The sequence below is a fragment of the Hippopotamus amphibius genome, chromosome 13, assembly GCF_030028045.1.
Source record: "Hippopotamus amphibius kiboko isolate mHipAmp2 chromosome 13, mHipAmp2.hap2, whole genome shotgun sequence".
Taxonomy (NCBI): domain Eukaryota; kingdom Metazoa; phylum Chordata; class Mammalia; order Artiodactyla; family Hippopotamidae; genus Hippopotamus; species Hippopotamus amphibius.
The window spans coordinates 50,639,523-50,653,941 of record NC_080198.1 but is presented as its reverse complement, the minus strand read 5'-3'; the positions used below and the strand labels follow the sequence as shown (position 1 = coordinate 50,653,941).

General features: G+C 48.5%; 1 protein-coding gene across 9 annotated transcripts in view; it reads left to right on the top strand.

The window, feature by feature from the left end:
- Nucleotides 1-14,419, top strand: part of FBXL2 (F-box and leucine rich repeat protein 2) — a 90,500-nt gene that overhangs the window by 69,034 nt on the left and 7,047 nt on the right. For 3 of the 9 annotated variants that reach the window (XR_009048675.1, XR_009048674.1, XR_009048676.1), the window contains exons 7-16: nt 1,554-1,622; nt 1,723-1,818; nt 2,042-2,168; nt 2,296-2,370; nt 3,657-3,787; nt 5,299-5,359; nt 6,046-6,090; nt 6,659-6,715; nt 11,867-12,079; nt 12,725-12,952. Coding sequence is in view for 6 of the 9 variants with exons in the window: in XM_057704462.1 (XP_057560445.1) it covers nt 1,554-1,622; nt 1,723-1,818; nt 2,042-2,168; nt 2,296-2,370; nt 3,657-3,787; nt 5,299-5,359; nt 6,046-6,090; nt 6,659-6,715; nt 11,867-12,079; nt 12,725-12,832 (982 nt within the window). In the remaining 3 variants the exon portion in view is untranslated. Of the gene's footprint in view, nt 1-1,553; nt 1,623-1,703; nt 1,819-2,041; nt 2,169-2,295; nt 2,371-3,656; nt 3,788-5,298; nt 5,360-6,045; nt 6,091-6,658; nt 6,716-8,791; nt 11,705-11,866; nt 12,080-12,724; nt 14,346-14,419 lie in introns of those variants that run through there. The other 6 variants (XM_057704462.1, XM_057704461.1, XM_057704466.1 and 3 more) reach the window with 5 other exon arrangements.

Below are 14,419 nucleotides of genomic sequence, written 5' to 3'. Positions count from 1 at the left end.
TAGCAGAGCAGGTAAGAGTGACATCTGGTTTGAGGCCAGATTTTGGTGACCTTTAGATACTACGTGAAAGCATCAGGATTCAAACCTATAAGATACGTTCAAGCCACATTTCAGGACTGAGCCAGTCCTTACTGACTATGTTAAGGAATAAGTGGTGAGTAAGGAGTGTTTAATTTTCCTTTTTTTTAAATTTATTTTTTATTGGCTGTGTTGGGTCTTTGTTGCTGCACACGGGCTTTCTCTAGTTGCCATGGGCGGGGGCTACTCTTCTTCATTGTGGTGTGCGGGCTCCTCATTGCGGTGGCTTCTCTTGTTGCGGAGCATGGGCTCTAGGCACATGGGCTTCAATAGTTGCGGCACATAGGCTCAGTAGTTGTGGCTTGCGGGCTTTAGAGTGCAGGCTCAGTAGTTGTGGCACACGGGCTTAGTTGCTCCACGGTATGTGGTATCTTCCTGGGGCAGGGATCAAACCCGTGTCTCCTGCATTGGCAGGTGGATTCTTAACCACTGCACCACCTAGAAAGTCCCAGAGATGTTTAATTTTCTGCTTCTGGCCTTGCTGCCAACCTACAAATCATTGAGGACATTGCCCTTCATGACTCAAGCATCCTCACCAGTAAATGATGATTTGTTAAAATTTTTATTTATGTATTTATTGGCTGCGTTGGGTCTTCATTGCTGCATGCAGGTTTCCTCTAGTTGCACACAGCAGGGGCTACTCTTCATTGCGGTGTGTGGGCTTCTCATTGTGGTGGCTTCTTTTGTGGAGTGTGGGCTCTAGGCATGTGAGCTTCAGTAGTTGCGGCATGTGGGCTCAATAGTTGTGGCTTGAGGGCTCTAAAGCGCCGGCTCAGTAGTTGTGCTACTCAGGCTTAGTTGCTCCGCAGCATGTGGAATCTTCTTGGAGCGGGGATTGAACCTGTGTCCCCTGCATTGGCAGGTGGATACTTAACTGTTGCGCCACCAGGGAAGCCCATGATTCTTGATACTGATCAATTACTGACACTGTTAGTGGCCAGATATGGTTTCTCTGGAAGGGCCCTAGGGTAACCAAGTGACAGCATGGCACAAGACTCAGCCCCCTTGCTTCCAACTGATTTTTCTGTCCAGAAGAAGGAACAGAGAGCCAGACCTCTACTCTCAGGTGACTGCCACAGTCTGAGTGAAGAAGAGTTTCAGCTGATATGTAGTCAGTCCAGGGCTTTGTTTCTCAAAGTGGTGTCCCCAGAGTAGCAGCACTGGTATCCTTGAGAGTTTCTTAGAAATGCAGAGACTACTAAACAGTTTGCCCGTATCTACCAGCAGATTCTGCACTGTGACAAGAACCTCAGCTGTCTCGTCTGCTCATCAGAGTTTGAAGAACACCGGTAACTGTCGTGAACAATTATATATTATACACTTAACTTGTGAAGAGAGTAGATCTCATGTGAAGTGTCCTGTCCACAGTAGAATAAAATTTTGAAGAGCACTGTTCTAAGTGTAAATGGTTGCCCGTGCTCTCTGGTGGCTGCCTAGCAATGTGCAGTGAGTTTTTAAATGTTTTCTCATTTTAGGACCTTTGCACAGAACTGCCGAAACATTGAACATTTAAACCTCAATGGGTGCACAAAAGTCACGGACAGGTAAGTAATGGAAATTGCTTTGGTGATTGACTGGCTGTGGGGACGGCAAGGGCAGAGAAAGGTGGTTGAAAACACCTTTAGTGCGTCTGCACTGTTTCAGCACGTGCTACAGCCTCAGCCGGTTCTGCTCGAAGCTGAGGCATCTGGATCTGACCTCCTGCGTGTCCATTACAAACAGCTCCTTAAAGGGGATCAGGTAAGAGTACCTGTGGCTGGTGGTCGTGAGAACTGCCCCGAGCGCTGAGCATTTTGGTGTGTCTGAAATCTTTCTCACGGTCCCATTGGAGCAGGAAGTGGGCGACCCGGGTCACAGAGCTCTCTTCCCCCCTAAACGGCTTGCGGGCTGCTAAGCTAAGGGTTGGTCCCAATCTCTCCGTGGGATGGACTGCACACGTGTGGCTTTGTCTCCTGTTCTCCAGCGAGGGGTGTCGGCACCTGGAGTACCTGAACCTGTCGTGGTGTGATCAGATCACGAAGGATGGCGTTGAGGCCCTGGTGCGGGGTTGTCGCGGCCTGAGAGCCCTGCTGCTGAGGGGCTGCACGCAGGTACGGGGGTCCCACGGCCGGGCTTGTCCAACGCGTATCTAGCATGAGGTGTGCGCGCATCATGACGGAGCCTGTGCCCCCGCGCCCTCACCTGGTTCCATCTCTTTTGCTTTCTCCATTCACTCAGCTGGAAGACGAAGCTCTGAAACACATTGAGAATTACTGTCAGGAGCTTGTGAGCCTCAACCTGCAGTCCTGCTCAGTACGTAGCGTGCCTTTCCCGTGAGCCCCTCCTGCTCCTGTGCCTCCCTCAAGAACCTGCCGGAGCCCTGCTGGGAAGCAGCCCAGGCTGGTGGGAGGATGGCCACATCCTTATTTCACATCCTGTGTCCTTATGTGATCTACCTGATTCCCACAAGATGAAAGAACAGCAGTCTAAACAAAAAGGAAAATACAAAGCCATGGACATTTCCCCTGAAAACTGGTTTAAGATAATCAGGAATGTTGTGAACTAGTCACTACGGTGAACAATTCCTGGTGAGGTCTCAGTGTCTTGTCTTTACTTATAAACTGAGGGTGATGACGCCTCTCACGGTGTCTGTCTCAGTGGATAAAATGAAATAACAGACAAGAAGGTGCTCTGAAAAATAAAGGGCATATTCAAGAGCAAGGTGTGATTTCATCAGGGCCTGTGAAGGATGACGGGCTTTTCTTCACTGCCGTTGTAAATATTGACAACTGAGGAGGGTGCTTGCTGCGGCCAACTGGCTTTCTCAAGGGGCTGTCAATCTTGAGAAAAGTAAGAGAAATCCCTTGTATTTGGCATGTAGTAAATGAATCATAAACCTTTAAAGTCCCTGAGGGTGGGAGATAAGGCAGAAACTATCTTCTGGGCAAATGCTGACCACGTGAGGCTGACCTATTCAAAAACAGGACCTTGAATTGCATGTAGGGTAGCACTGGCAGGTGGCTTGAAGTATGATATAAATGTACATATTTATTTCTACATAAATTAGTATATTGAAATAAAGGTAAAATAATTTGAATCTTCAGGGCTTAAATTCATAAAATTCTGAGTCATTTATCAATAATTTAGTGATTTAATTTTGCTAATTTCTAAAACATTTCAGGAAATATTATAAAAATATACATATATGATTTATATAGTAGATACCTAAAGCATTAATCTGTAGAAATTCAACCAAAAATTAATGCTACTTAACCAGGTAAGTCTCATGAGCTCTTCATTAAATCTGGTTTTTAACACAAGTTTATGAATTTTTCCTGAAAAAAATCAAACAACTCTGGGTAGGAAAGTGGAATTTAAAAATTTTACTCTCCATTAGTGAAGCCTGAATGAGCTGCGCAGAAAAAACAAACATACCTGTCTTCCCTGTACTTTGCCTTATTTTGATTAAATTATCAAGATAAAATGCTAGCAGCTGGTAACCCAAACTAATTGACTCACAGGAGACGCCATTCGTCCACTGCTCCGGTGGCAGTGTTGCCGGTGCCTTCTGACTTTCTTTCTGCTTTGGTCCTCCCTAGCGCATTACGGATGAAGGTGTGGTGCAGATTTGCAGGGGCTGCCACCGGCTGCAGGCCCTCTGCCTGTCTGGCTGCGGCAATCTCACGGACGCCTCCCTCACAGCCCTGGCCTTGAACTGCCCAAGACTTCAGTGAGTGTGCCGCGCTTTCAGCTTTGCAACTCAGAGCTTGGGGCTGACTGGGAGGGCTTCCTGCAGGAGGTGGAGTAGGTGGCGGTGGAGGCAGTGGTTGTGTTGTTGGCTTTTGTCGGATGGGTTGGGGTGGGACACTGTGTAATCTAGTTCATTTAGAGATATGTGGAGAGTCTCACACTGTCCACCACCAGGGAATCTGAGCCTTAGTTTCCTGATGGACTTCAGCCACGTGCCCACCTGACTTGCCTCGCCCAGTTGTTACATTGACATGTGAGTGATGTGGTGGTGAGCAGACTGATAGCTTCATGTTCAAATGGTTCCAGGCTCTCCTCTGAACCAGCTGCTACATGGACAGAAGGGGGGGAACAGCACGACCACCTCATTTCTCATTTTCCCCTAGCAAGAAGAAAAGTTTTGTCATGATTTATTTTCTGATTCTCCATGTAATACTGTAAATATTAAAACTTTAATAGCAACAAAATACTACTCCTGGTTAACATCAGTTGAACTTTGTCAAAACTTGCATAAGCATTGTCTCACTCAGTCCTCACCACGTTACTAGCAGGTGGATATTGTATTCTCACTTGTTCTGCAGAGGAGAAACTGAGACTCAGTGAAAAGCACATAATTTATCCTGGGTCACATGATGAGTAAGAAGTAAAACTAGAATTTGAACTTGTAGAGTTTGCTTTTAGGACCAGCAACCCCTACAAAAGAGGCAGAAAAAAGATAGTTTTGTTATTCTTTAACGTATCAGTGAAACTGGTCTATTTTTCAGGCTTACACCAGTTACATCTTTTTCTTCCATTTTTTGGCCGCACCACGGCATGTGGGACATTAGTTCCCCAACCAGGGATCGAACCCACGTCCCCTGCAGTGGAAGCACAGTCTTAACCACTGGACCACCAGGGGAGTTCCCCACCCCCCAATCCCCCCTTTTTTTTGGATTACACACATATCTTTTAAGGATTGTCTTATTCTGCCTTTTCCTCATTTTTCTTACTGTTGTATTAGGGAAGATTCTAGAAAATCTTAATATTTCTTCATGGTATAAGGAATCTGAGTGATCAAAATTGGTCAGAAAAGAGGTCAAAATTATTGCTATAAGGGAGTAATGTAACTTAAAAATGTTATTTAAGCATCTACTACTGTTAACCATGGATGTTTTCATTGGCTGTAAATTTTTAAAATTTCCTTTAGGGTGACTGGGGACTTCAATAAATGCAGTATATATCAAGGTGATTTTGTTGAATGAAAGTACATTTGAATTGTTTAAATGTCAACATATATTGGAATTATATCTAAAAACAACAGCAACCATGTGGTGGTATTGTGGGGAGATTCCTGGATTTACTAACCAAGTTTGGGATGGGACTTGGGGCAGGTCACATTCCTCCCTAAGCCTCATTTTTGTGTCAAAGAGTGGAATAAACTCAAGAGCATTGTGAAGTGTGCTTTTCTGTTGTTAACCAGTCGCTACTTTGTCTCCCATGCCCTCATTATCCAAGGATCTTGGAGGCTGCCCGATGTTCCCATTTGACTGATGCAGGCTTTACACTTTTAGCTCGGGTAAGACAGAGGTTTTACAAAATCAAACCAAACTCTAACTCACCTCCCTCAGTCAAAGCGGCTGGAAGTGGTCTCGGAGTGTGCAAAAAACTACCTTCAGAAATGACAGGCACCAAGTAGAATAGAGTCCTCAGGGGGTACATTCTGCATTTTCTCCAGCGGGCCAGAAAGGTTGGCAAGTTCTGTAGAGCATCCTGTATCAGGCGTGGACCTCACTCTCACCTGGTCAGGTGGGACCACAATGAGAGGAGCCTCCTGCCTGGCAGGAGATGCCCTTCCTCACAGGCCGCGACTCAGCCTCTCGGCAGCATCCCTCAGCTGGGCCGGGCTCTGCCCCCCTCCCCACACTGCCCTGCTGATGTCAACCACTGGCGGGCTCCATGGCCTGCTGCCCAGAAGCTGAGTCCTCCTGGGGGTGCTGATACACTCTTCCTCCCGCCCCAGCCCTCCACTGTCCACTCCGTGGCTGCGTGCCCCACCCCCATGCCCTCCCAGAGCCCATTCCATGGCTAAAATCCACATGCTGCTATCTGTGAGCCCCTGGGAAGGTGTAGACAACCGCCTTTCCAGGATGAGAAGGAAATGCAGCCCTAGTGCCCATTTCCAAAGGGTGGCTGCTCAACAGTCTGGCTCGCTGGGTCACTTCGGAACAGGGGTGTCTCATGGGCTCTTGTGGACTCTTTCAGAACTGTCATGACCTGGAGAAGATGGACCTTGAGGAGTGCATCTTGGTGAGTGGACCTCTGACAGCCCTGCAGGGCACGCCTCAGTCACAGACACGTAGACAGGCATAACCAGAGGTGCCGACTGGCCGTTGTCTGGACCCGCCTTGCCCAGCGCAGGTGTCAGGGCTTGGGAACCTGTGAGAGCCATGGCAGGGAAAGCGTAAACTCCGGGCTGTTCTCAGTCATCAGACAGAGCTACAGCCGGGCTCAGGGGAGCACCATCTTTTGCCAAACATTAAAAAAAAAAAGACTAACTTTCACAAAACTTAAGGGAGAAATAAGCGTGCATGTCCAGTGATGAGGTGACCACAGAGAAGAACCCTGGGGACCCTCCTTGGCCACCCCCTCTTTGTCCTTTGTCCCCCTTGGGGCACCAGAGGAAAGAACAGCTTCCCATCTCCAGGAATGAGCAGAATTAAGGTTGCTGGTGAAGAGGGGAGCTCCCAGCCCGAGCATACTTGAGATGAGTTTTTAATTCTCTTTTGCACCTTTTGCTTCTTGTGTTCAGGAGAAGCAGGATTAGGTATTAAGTTCTGGTGTAGAAGCCACACTGACACCATGTGTTTCTCTCCAGATAACCGACAGCACACTCATCCAGCTCTCCATTCACTGTCCTAAACTGCAAGCCCTGGTGAGTCTGAGCTTTTTGTGACATTCTTTACCTCTTAGGGATGAAAGAACCTCCCCCACTACAGCAAGAACCTTCCTTTCCATAGGGTGGGTGTCATCATTGTTGGTTTCAAAGTTCTGTGAGGTGGGCTCGCTTGGGAGGCAGGGCATCTAAATGTTACTGCTTTCATTTTAGGATGTGAACCTAGTATAGGGACCCACGTCCTTAGGCAAATGCATGTTCCTCATGTTGGGCAGAGTGAAAGCACGGTTAAAATGAGGCCATCCTTACATAACATTTCGTATCAGCTCAAGCAACCATTGGGGGTCGGAATTAGGATATACTGAAAGATCCAGGATGAGCAGTGTCACTCTTGGCCACGCAGACCTCACATGCACATTTCCCCTCTGGCTGTTGGACGTGGAGCAGGGGTGGGGTCCCCATGCAGCTGTCTGCTCCCCCAGATACTGACTCACTTAATCCCAGCACAGCCCTGTGATGCGGGCACCATGGACACCCCCATTTTATCGGTGGGGAGCCCGAGGCTCAGAGCGTTTAAGAAAGTTGCCCAAATTTACACAGCTGCCCAAAGGCCCCCGATCTCGTGGCTTCCGTAGGATCTGGTCTTCCCACTGCCTTGAGGTACACAACAGATTTTTCTTAAGCCAGCTCTGTCTCCTTTGAACTTGCTCTGTCAGCAGGGGCTAGGATTTTATAACATCATTTAAAGCTCCATTTGGCCTTGAGTTACTCTCTCCACCAGTTTTCCTGATTTCCACATTTCTTCTCGATGCTTTTCCCTCAGGCACAAGTGTGCTGGGCTTTGGACAGCTCTGGGACTTTTTTTTTTTTGAGTTTGGGGTCAGATGTCAGAGACAGTCAGGAACCTACCTGTTCCCAGATTTTCTGACGAAACTGTTTCCCTCTACATAGCTACAGATAATTTTGTAGTTCCAGTGTCTTTACTCCCGCGTTGGTTTTGCTCTGGTTTTATAACTGACAGAACCTGTTGCTCAGGTGTGCTTTCTCCACCCCTTGTCCCCGTGCTCCCAAGATGGCCTGCTTCTCAGGGGTGTGGGGAAGGTTAGGAGCCCTGTGCTTTGTTTCCTGCTTTAACGTCCTTCCTGTTGCCCGAGGGCTCTTTCCCCCAGACTCTGAGATACCCTGGACTTGGACTCCCACCCCTTGGTCCATGTCATCTCTTGTGTGCGTGGAGCAGGGCCTTCCACCAGCCCCCTAACTCCTGCCTTCTCAGGGGTGCAGGGTCCACCCAAGCAACGGGTCAGAGAATGTCTTCCAAATAGTGTTCTCCCCAGCGGGGATTCTGGTGACTGAAATCTTCTCCATCTTCCCCTGTATTCGTATAAGCTGCTTCCAGAAGGGGGACTTAAGAGTAAAAGATAAACTATAATAAAAACCAGAAGTCCTACGTAAGAGCCTCAAATGAAAAAAAAAGAAGGAAAACATGGAGGATTATTAGCAGAAACGCAGGGAAACAGTTGTAGAAGTTGAGATCTAAACTTAGCTTTGGCGATGCCTAGTAGCCAAGACAGAAAAGGGAAGTGCTGTGGATTAAATCTAATTATACTCATTAGATTCATTCTGCAAACACCCCTTGAGGACCACTACACGCTAGGCACTGTTCTAGGCACTGGAGAGTGAAAAGAACATTCATAGAAGAGCCAGACTTTATCCTCACATTGCAGAGCAGTGTGTGTCTGGACCCTTGTTACCAGATACTCCAGGGCTCTCCCTGCTGTGACAGCAGGTGTGGTAGCAGCGCCTCTGCAGCCCCAGCTAGAGCCAAGGGTGAGTGGAAGTGTGGGGGTGGTTGGACGTGTGTTTCTGCTGCAGCAGGTCCTGTGGTGGGTGCACAGTCTTGGTGTGGCGCAGCCCCGGTGCACCTGGGACACACACCCAGGAGCAGCTGGTCCCCACGTCCCTGTGGGAGGGCCAGACGGTGCTCTCTGTGCCGGATCCGGGGGTCCACCCCAGGGAGTTCTCCCCCAGCCTGGGGAGCTCAGAGGAGCCAATGTTGTTGAGGCAAAGCTCCATAGATTCAGAATTTTGAAATCTGGTTTTTATCTTTTACTAAAGATCTGCAAGCAGGAAGCTATGAGGGACGTGGCCGCCAGCCCCGAGCCAGGTGACTGTCACCCCTCATTTGCTAAACTTCAGTTCCCATGTTGTTCTTCACACGTGAAGGAGGCACGTGTGCACACACCCCACCCCTTCCGGGAACCGCTGTGTGATCCTCCAGGGAAGAAGGGCCTTGTGCTTTCACAAAAACTACATCTAGAAGGCTATTTGAAAGGGAAACTGATCATGTTTCTTTGAAAATAAGTTGAATATACATTTGCAAACAAGGGGACTCCAGATTGAAAACAACATAGAGGAGTTCATGAAGTTTGTTCAAAGGAGGTTAAGGATCCTCTTTGTTATTTGTTTTTAGCTCGTAGGATGTCATCAGCAGGTTCTGTTGATACTGAGGGCTGGTTTCCTCTTCAGTACCAGAGCCAGTTTTTTGGACTTTTAAAATCATATTCATGTAGCTCACTGGTCCTAGAAGCTATCCAAGAATTTTAGCTATTATATTAAAGAATAAAGAACTATAACCAATAAAGGCTATATTACTTTCTTGATGCTGCAAAGTCTTATTTTTCATCCCAATTTATCACAGCCTTTACCAGTGAGATTTATACTTTCACGTTTTCTTGTTACTAATTAGTGCCCTTTCCAACTTTATAAAGTCCCTTTAACATTTCTTGTAAGGCATGCTTAGTGATGATGAACTCATTTATCTTTAGCTTGTCTGGAAAACGTGTCTCCTTCAATTCTCTCTTTTTTTTTCTTCCTGGCCGCACTGCACAGCTTGTGGGATCTTAGTTCCCTGAACAGGGATCGAACCTGAGCCAGCAGTGAAAGCGCCGAGTCCTAACCACTGGACCACCAGGGAATTCACATCTCTCTTTCAATTCTGAATAACTTTGTTGGGTTGAGTATTCTTGGTTGGATTTTTTTCCCCCATTTCTTTCAGCACTCTGAATATATTGTGCCCCTCCATTGTGGCCTGCAAAGTTTCTCCTGAAAAACCTGCTCATAGTCTCAGGGGGGTTCCCTTGCACATAGCAAGTTGTTTCTCTCTTGCTGCTTTGAAGATTTTTGCCTTGTCTGTAACTTTGGACATGTCAGTTGTAATGTGCTTTGGTGTGGGTTCATCTTATTAGGAGCTCTCTGGGCTTTCTGCATCCGGGTGTGTTTCCTCCCCGAGGCTAGATACGTTCTCAGCTATTATTTCTTCAGTTAACTTTTCTGCCCGTTTCTCCCCCCTCTCCTTCTGTTACCCTTATGAGAACGTGAGTCTGCTTGAAGTTGTCCCATAAATCTGTTAGGCTATCTTTACTTTTTTTCCGGTCTTTTTCTTTTTGTTGCTCTGATTGGGTGATTTTCACGGCCATGTCTTCAAGTCACTGATCTTTTCATCTGCTTCATCTAGTCTGTTCTTGAAACCCACTGCTCTATTTTTCAGTTCAGTATTCTTCAGCTCTGGGGCCTCTTGTGTGGTACTTTTCCCAGATACAGGTGTACACTCCTGTCTGGGGGATACTGCCCAGTTCCAGCGAGGTACAGGGAGCGTGCAGAGATGGCACGCACCTGCCCACCTTTGCTGAGAGCACGTCTGTGGGCCTCTAGATGTGCACCAGACCTGAAGCCTGCCCTGTAGGCTCCAGGAAAAGCAAATAGGCCTCCTTCCCAGAAAGACTGGGGATGTGTTTCAGCCTGCTGTCTGTCAAGTGCCCTTGGGGTGGTAGCCTGCCAAGAACGCTCTCATGGTAAAGTCCCAGGAATGCATGCCTCCTTCGGCCGTCAGGGCCAGGTGAGAAAGGAGCGTGCCATGGGTACCATACCCAAAGACTGGGGCACCAGAAATAAAAACCAGGGCACCAGGCTGATGTAAAAGCTCCCTTCCGGGAGATGCTGGTGCTCTGGAGCATGGCAGAGGGGAGAGCAAAGATGGCATCTGCCGCCAAGGTCTCTAGAGAGGGTTACAGTCAGCCCTTCGGGGTGTGTGTAGTGAGAAGCCGGCCCCCCGGGCTGCAGCTGTGATGACAGGCTCACAGGCCTCTTTCGGAGAAAGACGGCTCCGGGCTGTCTTCTCTTGCTGAGCCCGGAGCTGGGAGCCCCGTAAGAACGCTCTCCACTGGCCACAGTCCCATGAGACCCTGCAGGCCAGGACGCAGACGTGCCCCCTGCAACAGCTGCGCAAACTGAGGCACCAGACACATGAAACTCCCCTCTGAGAGAAACAGACAGGATGAGAACGGCACCCACCCTGGTATGAGGTGGAGGGAGGGCGGGGAGAGCACGGGAATAGTGCGCACCAGGAAGGAAAAAGCCAGAAAATTTTAAAACGTCATCCAGTGGCTGGAGCTGGGCAGAGGGGATGCGCGAAGATGGCCCCACCGGTCTCCAGGCCCAGGGGGCACCCCAGCAGGCCCCCCAGTGTGTCACCTAGCAGGCTGGCCTCCCCCACCCGGGCCGGGCCCTCCTCCATCAGGTGAGCCCTGGAGGCAGGGAGGGTCTGGGCGTGAGAGCCCTGTGCAGTCCTTCTCACACTGCTGAGGTCTCCGGGTCTCAGGTCTCGTGGACGTGGACGCCAGGGTGTTGGGTTTTCCCAGCTCGATGCTCAGGTGCCCGATGTGGGCTTAAACCCTTTGCTCCTCAGGGAGAAACTCCAGGCTTTAAGTTTCCTCCTGCCTTGGGGGTCTCCTCGCTTGGGGCCAGGGTTCACGGCAGGCTGTGGCCCAGCCTCTCCTTCCGCTTCCACGTGGGCCTTCTTTCGTCTGCCCAACGTGGAGAGTCGTTCAGCCGGTTTTTATGTTTTTTTCCGGAGGAAGCTGTTCCCTGTGTAGCTGTAGATTTGCCGTTTGCGGGAAGAGGTGAGTTCAGGATCCTCACGGCACAGACGACCGCCTGCAGTGTCGGTTCCCATCTTTGCCTGGGGGGAAGGTGAGAGAACCTGCTGCCCGCGGGCCCACGGCTTTGTGCTCCATCCTCCCGCTGCTCAGCGGCTCCTGGGGATGCTGCCCGGGCCAGCTTCCCTGCTCTTCCTGGGCTGTGAGCCTTGGGACGAGAGGGTCCTGCGAACATCTGTGCTTCCCCTCGTTCCAGAGTCTGTCCCACTGCGAGCTCATCACGGATGATGGGATCCTGCACCTGAGCAACAGCCCCTGTGGCCATGAGAGGCTGCGGGTGCTGGAGCTGGACAACTGCCTCCTCATCACCGATGTGGCCCTGGAGCACCTGGAGGGCTGCCATGGCCTGGAGCGCCTCGAGCTGTACGACTGCCAGCAGGTCACCCGCGCGGGCATCAAGCGGATGCGGGTAAGCGCGGGGCAGTAGCCCCACTTGGTGGTTTCTCAGGGAACAACAGATATGCCAGGAGTCGACACCACCCGTTTTCTACATTCTGTCCTGGGCCAGTAGTGACGCAGACTATCTCCTTAGACGTCTTCAAAACGTCCTCATACCCCATCCTGGAAAGAGTCAACTTCTAGAATGGGTCTGGGTGGAGGTTCCATGTGGTCTTTTATTAGCAAACGTATAAGAAGGAAAGGGACTTACGGCTGTTATCAGTAGGCTTTATCTTTGCCGATTCCCAGGTGAAGTGTCTTAATAACTGTGGTGTTCTTTCCCCATGTAGTTCACCTGCTTCGTTCTTGAATAAGCTTTAAGTTTAGCCAACTTTGCACTTAGGCCCCTAAGTAGTCCCAGGTGCTACAGCTGGTAGATCTTCCCTCGGTTTGCACACGGGGACAGTGACCACTCCTTTGTCTTTAGAAGGTGCTGTTTGGGGGAGATGTGCATGTCAACGGGAGCAGCCTTAGCACACACACTGGAAATTCTATTGGGACTATTTGCCTAATGGTAGAATGAACCAGATTCTCCAGGACTGTGGGCTTTTCTAGAATTATGCCTGTAATCCCCAGACTATCTTAAGATGACTGCATTTTTCCTTTCTCCTTTCAGGCCCAGCTCCCTCATGTCAAAGTCCATGCCTACTTTGCTCCTGTCACCCCACCAACAGCAGTGGGAGGAAGTGGACAGCGGCTCTGCAGGTGCTGTGTCATCCTCTGACAGCAGCTGCCCAGCCCAGGGCTTCAAGAGGTGTCCCTTCCTCCAGAGGACCCGAGTCTTTCTGACGTACTCCACCATCACCCAAATCTGTTGACTCTCCATTGGGAAAGGCATTTACAGGTAAAAGACTTCTGCAGGGACTGCAGTAAGTCTGGTGGTAGTTTTTACCTTTGCTCTGCTGTGATGCAATCAGTTCGAAGCCTCGTGTCCATCAGCACAGGGCAGAATGGTCTTAGTGCAGCCAGGCCCATGCAGGATGCCTGGATCTCTAGAGGTGGGCGCTTCCCTAGGTACAAAATTCCTGCCCTTGAACAGACCATCAGTGTTAGCACACATTGAGCAGAAAAACAAGCTGTTGATTTTCTACCTGATACTTAAGCCAGTGGCCTACTTTTATTCACAACAATTCCATTTTGATTAGTAGGACTTTTCCACTTTGAAGATTAAATAGCAACTTTATCAGTGACTGTACTGCAAATTCATAACGCTTGACAGTTTTCTGTGTAGAGACTTACGTGGAAGGCAAGTTAATAGGTTTCCATGAGACACCAAAGAAAGAGGACTCTAAACACGGTGGAGCAGGGTCTTCACCTTTGTTTCCGTCAACTTGTCATATATCCTTTTGGGGACCAAAAACTAAACAGAAGCAACTCAGAGTCTGTGTTACCTGACTGGAAATCTTAAGCTCTGGTGTAGGCTGTGGCACATAATGTGTTTTTTGTTACAGAAAAGCCAGTCATGTCATCTCTCACAAAATGTGGGGGACCTTAAAGAAATAGAATTAAGGCTCAAGTTATCTATAATATAATCAATTAAAAATAATGGATGCATGTAGAATGGGTGTGATTTTTTTCCAAGTTTATTTTAAAGTCTTAGAAATCAAGTTACACCAGGACTACTCAAAAAGTTTACACACTTAAAACTCAGATCAGTAAAGTGTTGGCACCTTTGAGACATATAAAAATGAATAAACCACTTCAAGGCTTAAGTCAGAGGGTTTTATTGCTATTATCCTATGGCAGACAAATCTGAGCAAAACCATCTTCCAAATTCTGGCGTCCCTAACGTCATCTGAAATCTGCTCAGCGGCTCTGGTTTCTGTTCTGTGCTGTCCGCATCTGTGACCTTCACTGAACCTCTGTGTTAACGTAGCAAACCTTAGTAGCCACTCCCCAAACAGAAGAGCCCAGAGCTCATGAGAAGCTGAAAGGAAACGGCAGAAATGAGAACTTTCTCTCTGACCAGATACTTGTAATAGGGTTAGGGTTGTTAGGTGGAGAGATTTAGAAGCGTTTAGGATACAAAGCCTCAGCTGCATTCTGGGGAGAGAAGGCAGATAGAGAGATATATAACTCCATAAGTCAATTAACAGGGTTATCAGAATAAGCATTAAAGTCCTGATGATTTTGCTGCCTTATTATATATACTCCAGTATTCCTTGGTCTAAAAATTCTGTATATACCATAGCAGTTATTTAAATATACATTCACACCACTGTGTGGGGGAAATGGCTGCTGCAGGAAGCTATGAATATAGTTTCTAATTTAAAAATTTCAGTGACCAGGGCCTTCTATACATTATCTCTTT